Raw genomic sequence first — 12,154 nt, 5'->3', positions numbered from 1 at the left:
GCTGTGCATGGTCCTGCAAAGGGAAATAAAAGTGACTTGGAAGCAGTTACAGCAGCTGAGGAGGCTGTGGAAGACTGTTGCCCTTGCTGGTGTCCATAACTTGCCGCTGCCACTACCACATCCCCTTGATTACATAAAATCTAGTTTCACTCATCTAACTGGCCTGGTCTACTGTTAACAGGCCAGACCCCACAAGTAGCCCCTAAAGTTACTGTATTGGTAGAGAAACCAGCAGGCTGGTGAAAGCAGGCCATAACCCTGCTGTATTTAAAACATTCAGGTGTCGAGTTTACCATTTCTCAAGTGTTTCTCTCGGAGGTCAGCCCAAACAGTTTCATGAACTGGTAGTGTATGGTGCCTATCAAGAACCACAGTTACCTCCTGTGCGACTGCAGGATCAGTGGAAGAAGGGGTCCTGTAGGTAACAGGACACCACATAGTCACCTGCTTCAAGTACCTGAGCAAGAAGAGCACCTTGAGATTGTTTGCACACTGCACCCGGCCACCCCCGCGCTGCTGAGGGTGTACTTTGTGTGGACTTGTGTCCCCCCCGGTGCCCTACAAAACCCCCCTGGTCTGCCCTCCGAAGACGCGGGTACTTACCTGCTGGCAGACTGGAACCGGAGCACCCCCTTCTCCATTGAAGCCTATGCGTTTTGGGCACCACTTTGAACTCTGCACCTGACCGGCCCTGAGCTGCTGGTGTGGTAACTTTGGGGTTGCTCTGAACCCCCAACGGTGGGCTACCTAGGACACAAACTTGAACCCCGTAGGTGGTTTACTTACCTGCAAGAACTAACAATTACTTACCTCCCCTAGGAACTGTGAAAATTGCACTGTCAAGTTTTAAAATAGCTATATGTGTTTTATTTGAAAAGTATATATGCTATTGTGATTATTCAAAGTTCCTAAAGTACTTAACTGCAATACCGTTCATTCAAAGTATTACATGTAAAATTTGAACCTGTGGTTCTTAAAATAAACTAAGAAAAGGTATTTTTCTATACAAAAACCTATTTGCCTGGAATTGTCTCTGAGTGTGTGTTCCTCATTTATTGCCTGTGTGTATGTACAACAAATGCTTAACACTACTCCTTTGATAAGCCTACTGCTCGACCACACTACCACAAAATAGAGCATTAGTATGATCTCTTTTTGCCACTATCTTACCTCTAAGGGGAACCCTTGGACTCTGTGCATACTATTCCTTACTTTGAAATAGTGCATACAGAGGCAACTTCCTACAGTATGAATTTTTTTTTTTTCTCTCCTTGACTGTGTTTAGAGAACTGTTTTTTTTTGACAGGTTGAATTAGCAGCTTAGAAACAGCTTTGCCAAGTTAAAATGGTAGCCTTGGGGGTCTGGTTTGTTGTGTCACTGCACTGGGTGGCACAATGGGTGCTGCAGCCCATTGTTGACATTTACCTTACTGGACCTGGGTACACTTTGTACCATATACCAGGGACTAAAGGTAAGCTAAAAGTGCTAATCAGGTGTTGTAGGACGTTGGCTCTGTATGTGCTATTTCAAAGTAAGGAATAGCATGCACAGAGTCCAAGGGTTCCCCTTAGAGGTAAAATAGTGGTAAAAATAGATAATACTAATGCTCTATTTTGTGGTAGTGTGGTCGAGCAGTAGGCTTATCCAAGGAGTAGTGTTAAGCATTTGTTCTACATACACAGACAATAAATGAGGTACACACACTCAGAGACAAATCCAGCCAATAGGTTTTGTTATAGAAAAATATCTTTTCTTAGTTTATTTTAAGAACCACAGGTTCAAATTTAACATGTAATATCTTGTTTGAAAGGTATTGCAGGTAAGTACATTAGGAACTTTGAATCATTTCAATTGCATGTATACTTTTCAAGTTATTCACAAATAGCTATTTCAAAAGTGGACACAGTGCAATTTTCACAGTTCCTGGGGGAGGTAAGTTTTTGTTAGTTTTACCAGGTAAGTAAGACACTTACAGGGTTCAGTTCTTGGTCCAAGGTAGCCCACCGTTGGGGGTTCAGAGCAACCCCAAAGTTACCGCACCAGCAGCTCAGGGCCGGTCAGGTGCAGAGTTCAAAGTGGTGCCCAAAACGCATAGGCTATAATGGAGAGAAGGGGGTGCCCCGGTTCCGGTCTGCTTGCAGGTAAGTACCCGCGTCTTCGGAGGGCAGACCAGGGGGGTTTTGTAGGGCACCGGGGGGGGACACAAGCCCACACAGAAATTTCACCCTCAGCGGCGCGGGGGCGGCCGGGTGCAGTGTCAGAACAAGCGTCGGGTTCGCAATGGAAGTCAATGAGAGATCAAGGGATCTCTTCAGCGCTGCAGGCAGGCAAGGGGGGGCTTCCTCGGGGAAACCTCCACTTGGGCAAGGGAGAGGGACTCCTGGGGGTCACTTCTGCAGTGAAAGTCCGGTCCTTCAGGTCCTGGGGGCTGCGGGTGCAGGGTCTTTTCCAGGCGTCGGGACTTAGGTTTCAGAGAGTCGCGGTCAGGGGAAGCCTCGGGATTCCCTCTGCAGGCGGCGCTGTGGGGGCTCAGGGGGGACAGGTTTTGGTACTCACAGTCGTAGAGTAGTCCGGGGGTCCTCCCTGGGGTGTTGGTTCTCCACCAGCTGAGTCGGGGTCGCCGGGTGCAGTGTTGCAAGTCTCACGCTTCTTGCGGGGAGATTGCAGGGTTCTTTAAAGCTGCTTCTTGAAACAAAGTTGCAGTCTTTTTGGAGCAGGTCCGCTGTCCTCGGGAGTTTCTTGTCGTCGTCGAAGCAGGGCAGTCCTCAGAGGATTCAGAGGTCGCTGGTCCCTTTGGAAGGCGTCGCTGGAGCAGAGTTCTTTGGAAGGCAGGAGACAGGCCGGTGAGTTTCTGGAGCCAAGGCAGTTGTTGTCTTCTGGTCTTCCTCTGCAGGGGTTTTCAGCTAGGCAGTCCTTCTTCTTGTTGTTGCAGGAATCTAATTTTCTAGGGTTCAGGGTAGCCCTTAAATACTAAATTTAAGGGCGTGTTTAGGTCTGGGGGGTTAGTAGCCAATGGCTACTAGCCCTGAGGGTGAGTACACCCTCTTTGTGCCTCCTCCCAAGGGGAGGGGGTCACATCCCTAATCCTATTGGGGGAATCCTCCATCTGCAAGATGGAGGATTTCTAAAAGTTAGAGTCACCTCAGCTCAGGACACCTTAGGGGCTGTCCTGACTGGCCAGTGACTCCTCCTTGTTATTCTCATTATTTTCTCCGGCCTTGCCGCCAAAAGTGGGGGCCGGGGCCGGAGGGGGCGGGCAACTCCACTAGCTGGAGTGTCCTGCGGTGCTGTGACAAAGGGGTGAGCCTTTGAGGCTCACCGCCAGGTGTTACAGCTCCTGCCTGGGGGAGGTGTTAGCATCTCCACCCAGTGCAGGCTTTGTTACTGGCCTCAGAGTGACAAAGGCACTCTCCCCATGGGGCCAGCAACATGTCTCTAGTGTGGCAGGCTGCTGGAACTAGTCAGCCTACACAGATAGTCGGTTAAGTTTCAGGGGGCACCTCTAAGGTGCCCTCTGGGGTGTATTTTGCAATAAAATGTACACTGGCATCAGTGTGCATTTATTGTGCTGAGAAGTTTGATACCAAACTTCCCAGTTTTCAGTGTAGCCATTATGGTGCTGTGGAGTTCGTGTAAAACAGACTCCCAGACCATATACTCTTTATGGCTACCCTGCACTTACAATGTCTAAGGTTTTGCTTAGACACTGTAGGGGTACCATGCTCATGCACTGGTACCCTCACCTATGGTATAGTGCACCCTGCCTTAGGGCTGTAAGGCCTGCTAGAGGGGTGTCTTACCTATACTGCATAGGCAGTGAGAGGCTGGCATGGCACCCTGAGGGGAGTGCCATGTCGACTTACTCGTTTTGTCCTCACTAGCACACACAAGCTGGCCAGCAGTGTGTCTGTGCTGAGTGAGAGGTCTCCAGGGTGGCATAAGACATGCTGCAGCCCTTAGAGACCTTCCTTGGCATCAGGGCCCTTGGTACTAGAAGTACCAGTTACAAGGGACTTATCTGGATGCCAGGGTCTGCCAATTGTGGATACAAAAGTACAGGTTAGGGAAAGAACACTGGTGCTGGGGCCTGGTTAGCAGGCCTCAGCACACTTTCAATTGTAAACATAGCATCAGCAAAGGCAAAAAGTCAGGGGGCAACCATGCCAAGGAGGCATTTCCTTACAGGTGTTTACCGATTTATTATGTTTAAAGGGGAACACAACCACTTTACCACTGGTTAGCAGGGGTAAAGTATACAGAGTTCTATGCTCAACCAAAACTGTCAAGGCAAAGATCTGGGGAAATGTCACACAAAAGATGGTCATTTCCAATAGGGGGATTGGGGGGGGGGGGTGATTGGGGGAATCACGGTAGGAGGCTGTTGACGTGTAGGGCTTATCCCCTTTCTACTGTCTGTAAGAACCACTGGTTTGTACTGATGGCCTTCTAGGCCTGTCGAAAGGAAGATACCTTCCCTACAATTGCCTGTAAAAGCTCCTTCAAGGAGGAACTATAGCAGCTTACTGAGTGATGTCCAAGAGAAGGAAGATTGCTGGGATCATCGGCCCTCTCCTTCACATTTGCTTCTGCACTGTTGCAGGAGTGGATAGGACTGATGAACCAGTAGACATGGCAGACACTAGCGAAAGGAGAACCCTCTAGAAAAACCATAAAGTTTCATTACTGCCTGAAACCCCAGAATGGGGAATGAAGGCCCAAGGATTGGGTGGTCACTTTCCTCTCCTTGGGCCTATCCAAGGTTGAATCGGCTTGGACTCTGAACGGGTGTTTTATCTAATGGAATGTCCTTTAGCGTCACCTGTACATCACCAGTGAACCCCGTTACCTACTGACGACCCATGACCCCGTCTGATGACTGGTGTATCCACAGGCCTGCCCCTATGACCTGCCTACAATCATCTTTGCTGTCTTTTCCTACCTATGTAAAATTAACTTTGAAGTGGTACGGAGATTTGGTACCAAAATGGCTGTCCTATCCCACTAGACGTGGGTATACCTCTAAAGAAGTGATGTCATTCATCTACTGTCCGCAAAGAAAATCTTCTTGCCAACTACTACCAATTTTTTGGACTTCCTTTCAGGTGGAGCTTCTGCAAAGGACCAGGATTTTGTTTAGTGCACAAACAGGCCTCTAGCAGAAATCATCCTGGTGCTGGATGCAGAGAAAGACTAGACCTCATACTCAAGCAGCAAATGCGTGTTTCCTTCGGTATTCCATGGTCCCAAAGGGAGTGGAGTAGAGTATATCTTTTCTATAATGATCCACTACTTCAGAGAAAATTCTTCTCCAGGGCCAAGTGAAGCCAGTATCCAGAACAGAGACTGTCCCTCCACATTCACAATCAACATCTTTCGTCGATATTTCCTCCAGCGTTAAACCTCATGAAGAGTTTAATCTCCAGGACAAAGAAGCACCTTGAAAGAGCTGTACTTCGAGTTCAGAGTCACCACTTAAAAGGCCTCGATAGTCAGCACTGACCCCCAGACCCATAGTTCAGCCTGCCCTGAAAACCCTTTTTGGAGCTGGAGAGCCCTCAGAAACAAGCCCTCGGACCTCAATGGTGAGAGGCACCATCCTGACTCAAAGACACAGGTCTCAATGCCAAACACCACACACCATTGAAAGAATAAAATTAAAAGCCTGATGCCAGCAGAAGACGGCTTACATTGATCCTATGAAGCGGCAGATTTTAGCTCATCTTCCCCATAACCTACACCACCTGGACAACCCAAAGCTAAACAGGGGCTGATGTTGGAGTAGGTGCTCTCAAAGTAGGTATAGGTGTTTCCTTTAAAAGAAAAAAAAAAAAAAAAGAAATCAGATGTCCATCAGTCACCTGCACAATTTTCCTCTCCCTTTCACACTCTAATCACACAGTCTCTGACCCAAATTATGCTTCTGGTCATCCGGATCCTTATGTTGAGCCCCTTCCATCAGACTCTTTGCATCACTAAAATGTTGATTACCAAGAAAACCTATCTTTTGGAACTCGAATCAGTAAAGGCATCTCCACTAGATGATACCATTTCATATCATGCAGTCATCCAGGGTGTAGCTCACCACCAGAAGGTGACACTGCATGAGGTGGAGGAAGAGGAGCTCTTTCTTACACAAATGCTCCTCAAGACAGACTGTCCAATACCTGCCAATGCTCTGCAAAAAACCTTAAAGATCATGTTAAGACCAGAGTGGTCAACTCAAGGGTGGGTTAGCAAAACAAGGTGGGCCATGTACCACTTAATTCACTGATACTAAATGTTGTCAGGAAAAGGCTTTTTTCCAGGGTACTCAGGACACCCCTCCTGATCAGGAGAGTAAGCAAATTGATGCTGCTGGCAAAAGGGTAGTGTAGGAAGCTGGCTCTTTATATGATATATCAAAATGAGATATACTGTGCAAAAGTCCAGTAGTTCCTTTACCAGTGGACAGTGGCTTGCTCTAGAAATCCCAAGGTGCTCTTCTAGGGGGCAGTGTGATTGAGCTGCCATAGGCTTATCAGAGAGGAGTGTTAGACATCTGCAAGTACACACACACTCAAATGAGACACGACTCAAGAAGGAGATCCACACCAATTTACAAATATAACAAGTATCTTCATATATGTTTTGGCACCAGAATCACTACAATCAGGTAAGTACGTTTTGCAAGAAAAATCTTTACAGTTTTGAAAAGTCAAAAGTGCAATTTCTGAAAAGCTGCAATGTTATCCTTTGGAGAGAAAAACAAGTGCTGCATTCAGGTATTGTACAGTGACTTAGGGGACCAATCTGCTGGACTTAAGGTAAGTATTGGGCAAGGGTCAGGGCTACACCTACAGGTCACACCGGCTGATCTGTGGCACCTGGGTGCAGAGGTGTAGTATGGCATCAGGTGACCAATGTTACTCTATGGGGATCGGTCCGGTTCAAAAGATGCTGAAAGTGAGGACTGGAGATCCAGTCGGGAGCAATCAACAAGTGGGTTCCAATCTTGAGATATCCAGGGATGAGGGGGCACTGTCAGTACTTTTTTCTACGGCCAGGGGCGACAGGTGCTGAGATGTCCTGAGACGTTGGGTTTTACTCCACCAGAGCACTTGAGGTTCATGGGACCTGCGTGCAGAGGCTGCAGATGGCATCAGAATCCACAGTGGGCAAGTCCAAGGTGGGCTTTGTCTCTGGAGGGCTGAGGGACCACGCTGGTGCTGTTGGCCCACTTCAGCGCAGGCTAGGTGGCACAGGTGCAGTAATGCTTTCAGGTGTCTGGTTTTTGAGGTACGAAATGCTCTCGGGTGCCTGCAAGATGCAGGGAAGCAGCTTCGCTGCTCCACAGGAGTTCCCTGGTCTTTGTTGAAGGCAGGCAGGACTCCTTGGCTTCTGTAGGTTTAGCAGCTTGCAGGATGAGTCGACTTTGGCACAAATATGTGGGAACAGCAGGCAGGCCTGGGTCAGGTGCTTCTTCCTCAGGCTTTGCTTTTGCGGCTCTTAGGTGTCCTTCATAGGTCAGAAGGAATCTGCATTCCTGCTGACAGGGACACCCTTAAATACTGAATTTAGGGGTGTTTTTGAAAGTGTAGGGTAGTAGCCAATGGGCTACTTACCTCTGGGGTTACTACACCCCCGATATGACCACTATCTGTGGGAAGTGGGCACAATCCTGTCCCAGAATTCCTAAATCTGCCAACACCAAGATGGCAGATTTCTAAATGTAGTGTCCTCTTCAGACAGCTCATCTTAGGGGTGGGACTGACCTGAAGGGTAGACAACTCTCTGCATACTAAATTTCCCACCTGCCCTGCCGCTAAATGGGCACTGGGGCGAGGGGGAGGTGGGGTCGACATCTCTCTCCTTTGAGTAAAGTCAGATCTGCTTACCAAGGGCAGTGGGCTTCTTTGACGCCCCCTGCCATGGAATGCAGGTTTGTAGGTCCTCCTGCTGGGTGGGATGTGTAAAACACCTCACCCAGAGCAGGCCTTGTTTAAACAAAGGCACTCACCCTTGGAGGGGAGGGTGGTCAGACTCGTGCTTGGTGGTGGCAGGCTGGCTAAAATTGGTCACTCTGCACACAGGTAGATGGTAGGTTTCCAGGGGGCACCTCTAAGGTGCCCTCTGGGTGCATGTATTAATAAATCCAACACTGTCATCAGTGAGTTTATTAATACAAAATGTTTGTTACCAAAAATCATTATTTTCAGTGAAGCCATCATATAGCTCGGAAACTAGTATTGACCAGTGTCCAGCACGTGCTTAAAAATGGCTTACCTGTTCACTCACTAGGTCTAAGAACCGACAAAGACATACAGACAAAGGTTTGTGCAGATATGTCCTCACATGTAATATAATGCACCCTACCTTAATTTGCAAGGCCTGCTGTAGAGGTGGCAAGTATATTGCATGCAGTGTCAGGGGGCATAGTACACAGACTGTGTTCCATGTTGTGTTTTCACTTTTAGCTGCACCAAGACAAGTAGCATGCAATGGCAGTCTGCATGTGCTAGGTGAGGGGTCCCTGAGGGTGGCAAAATACATGCTGTAGCCCCTGGGGACCCTCCTTGGTATCCATGCCCTACGTACCAGGGGTACTATTTACTAGGGACTAAGAGGGAGGGCAAAAGGTACTGCCAACTGGGGAACAATTGCAGAGTTTTTGGAAAGAGATCTGGTACTGGGAACCTGTGCGCACTTTCAGTCAAAATTGAATCAATTACCAGAAAAAAAGTGTAGGTGCCCATGTGAGAAAGGGTCACTTTCCTACAGGTAGCAGTGAGATCTTTCATGCAAGGTGCATCAGCAATTCTTTGCGGGGGGCAGAAGTGGGGGGGGGGGGGGGGGAATGGAGAAGCTGGTGAAATACATGCAGAGGTATACATAAAGTGAGCAAAGGAATTCATCCAAGAAAGGAAAATAATCTCCAATGCCAACATAGATACACCCTAGAGGCATCTGACACTGTCTCCAGGGAAACAAATACAAGCATCCTCAACCAGGTAGGTGCCTGGCTGCAGGTCTCTGAATTCCGTCCCAAAGTCAGGCAACACCTTCTCAGTGCCCCTTTGATGGAGATTACATCACCAGCAATTTGGTGGACTCAAATGTTGGAAAAAATAAAGAACACAGACAAAGCTACTGGAGCCATTCCACACCCTTCCAAGCAGTTCTGAATTTCGGAGACAGGCATCTACAGAAAAGTCACTGTAACTTAGCAAAACCCTTGACATCAACCACAGGAGTCCTGTAAGGAGGAGCTGTCGGGTAAGACCTACTCCAAGTGAGGCTTCTAGGCAACTGCCGCAGTAATGCCAGAAGTGCTCAAGATAAGGGCTCCTCAGTCTCAAAGCAATGACACTGCACACATTTCCCTGCCTCCTCCTCCATAAGACACTTTGCATGGGACAAATAAAGGTTATATCTTCCCCAGTGGCCAGAGATAACCTTGGACAGGTGAAATCCTCTCTATTGTGGCCCATGGATATAGCTTGGAGTTTCACAGTACACTGCCTAATATTCCATCTTGCATCAATCAAGTATACCAAATGTTGCTGCAAGAGGAACATGAAGGTATTGCTTCAAAATGGAGCTATAGAACCAGTTCGCCATACAAGTGTTGAAACGACATGATGGGTCACTATCATCAGTTCAAAGTACTACCCTTCTTGGTCACACAGCTATTGGTCTTCATAAAATGTCCATTGGTGGTTGCAACACACTTTCAACACAATGCTAAAATTAAACTCTAACTAGCTTTGCCTGGTATTGCTGGGAACTACATTATGATGATGGCTGTCTGTTGGGCTTAACGAGTTCTAACTGATCTGATTCCGGTCTCCTTGTTCAAGAAGCATGTGAAACCAAATTACAAAAAAGAAAGCTGCACTTCTAGAACGGTAGAAGAACTTGCAATACTGAAAACAGCAGAGCCTGCTTTGCTCAGGATTAGTGATGTTAACAAAACTGAACAAATGCTGTCACTCTCCATCCAATAATTGTTTTATATTGTTTGGGCATCAAGGAGACTTCTCAAACCACTGTCAGTCAGAAATTGCCAAGGTGAACACCTCTCCTACACACTGTCTGCCCTCAAGCCGGTGCCAAGACTATATTCCTAGGCATTGAGGCAAGAAAGTCTGCACATTAGCAGCTGCCAGACTAAGAAGCCAACACTAGTTGTACTCTGATCAGGCTAGATTGAGTCAGATGAAACAGAGTGGAGTTATTTACCTGCTTACCACAGATTTTAAATAAATACAATTAAAAAAAAGAAGAAAAAAAAGAAAATACCAAAAAAGAAATTGCCTAATCCTACCTGCAATGCGAAAGACTCAGTTTCTTTGTGGGACAAGTGATCTACTTCACAGTTGGGCTTTCTTTAAGACTTACAGAAGTAATTTCTAGTTCTTTTTAAGTGGTCCGGTTTGGCCAACAATTCTGGAAAATCACCAAACAGTATTTTGCATCTACAGGGACATGGCAAGTTTTTCTGAAAAATATCCATCAGCCTGGGATTCACACTATCGGTGAGGCTGGTCCTGTACATCAGTGTCAGGCACATGCTACAGTGTTATAGGACAGCATTACCGGGATGCTCAGATGGTACCATGGTCTGCAACTGCCACTGGCACCTCCAATCTCAGCCACTCCTATACTCAGCCACAAATAGTCCTGGTCCCCATTACACACAGCTTTAATTTCTTGATACTCTCTCTTTTAGGGAGTCCTGCACCATTAAACTCACAGCTCTATACTGTAACTCGCAGTCACGACTACCTCCAGTGCAGGAAGCTCAAGTGAAATTAACTCACTGCAGTTAGCACACTTACCCAGCTCCTTTACAATTGCTGCCAGTGGTGGCCGCACCAAGGGAAGGACCTTAAGAGGCAACTTTGGTGCTTTCGGTAGCCTAACGGAACCTGAAAAATATTAGAAGGGGAAAGGAAGGGAGGTATGTAGAAAAATATTCATCAGAGTCATTTAATTGCAGTTCTACAATGCCAGTCCCCACACCCTTTACCCTCTGTATCCTACTTACATTCCACTTTAATGGCGTTTGAGTTGATAGGGGCATAGGGACGCCGTGCAGCCCGACGTGGCTGCAGGATATCACGACACATCCTCCGGGCGATCCTGGTCAGCTTGGTAGTCTGCAGAAGGAAGGTCTGGCGGTTCTTGGCCAGCAGCTTGGCACGGTTAGCGCTGGTTGTGTAAGGTGATAAGCTTTGAGCCTCTGGGCGGGACATGTGTCCACGGGAGTGGGGCTCCTGCAAGAATCAATGAAAGGGGTTACACAAATTCAGGAAATGCTTCTCACTGTAGTACAAGACTGCGCAGTCCAAGAAGGAAGCAGGGATAAAAACAACAACTCAATTGATAAGTAGACAGAACACCATCCTCCTCCACAACAAAAACCCAGGTCTATATATTTGTGCACAGAGTAGTTCTATAGTATAGAGAACCCTGCAACATCCAGAAATTAACTGTCTCATACTTCTGGTCTTTGTTTTATCCCGCCTTCACCTAACTGAAAAACGAGTGGCGTGACTACTTACTAAAGAGGTGTGCACACTGAGCTCAATTTGAACACTATGGGCTCTGAAGTAGCAGACAAACTGGTACATACTGTATAATCTACAAGGTCTTACCAAAAACCTTCACTGCTCCTCTTTGACAGGAGTGTTCAGACTTCCCACAATATTTACACACAAGTATGCATGAGAGTTTGAACCTCCCTCTTAGGATCACAGGTAGGGACAGGTGGGTAATGTCCTTTTGGGCGTTTCTCATCTTTCCAAGCCTGAAAGCTGTCTGAGACAAGGACACAGATTGAAAACAGAGGATCTTCAGATGCTACGGGCTTTGTGTTATCTTGTAATTTGTTGCTTAGGTATCACTTCTTCAGCGTGCATCAAGGTTACTTTCCCTCATACGATTTGGTGTTTCTAAAGCTTTAATTCAAAGAACTGTGCTAGACTTCATGCAGTAATGATTATTGTAGAAGCTTTGAGTAGCAGTCTAGCTTCCCCACCCCAAGGATGAATAAGGTAACATTGCTGAATTTAGTAATACAATGTCTGAGCAATAACGAAAAATCCCAAACTACTTTGACTGGATCTGCAGAAATAAACAGTAGGTCAGTGGTCCTGCTCGACTCCTATGGGA

General features: G+C 47.0%; 1 protein-coding gene across 2 annotated transcripts in view; it reads right to left on the bottom strand.

Moving 5' to 3' along the window:
- Positions 1-12,154, bottom strand: part of MTA2 (metastasis associated 1 family member 2) — a 524,852-nt gene that overhangs the window by 178,742 nt on the left and 333,956 nt on the right. For both annotated transcript variants that reach the window (XM_069207047.1, XM_069207046.1), the window contains exons 14-15: positions 11,028-11,256; positions 10,819-10,908 (exon numbers count right to left, since the gene is read on the bottom strand). In XM_069207047.1, the coding sequence (XP_069063148.1) occupies positions 10,819-10,908; positions 11,028-11,256 (319 nt within the window). The remainder of the gene's footprint in view (positions 1-10,818; positions 10,909-11,027; positions 11,257-12,154) is intronic.

The sequence above is a fragment of the Pleurodeles waltl genome, chromosome 9 (assembly GCF_031143425.1).
Source record: "Pleurodeles waltl isolate 20211129_DDA chromosome 9, aPleWal1.hap1.20221129, whole genome shotgun sequence".
NCBI classification, from domain to species: Eukaryota; Metazoa; Chordata; class Amphibia; order Caudata; family Salamandridae; genus Pleurodeles; species Pleurodeles waltl.
Note: the sequence above shows the minus strand (reverse complement) of the source record. Positions and strands in the feature narration are given on the sequence as shown.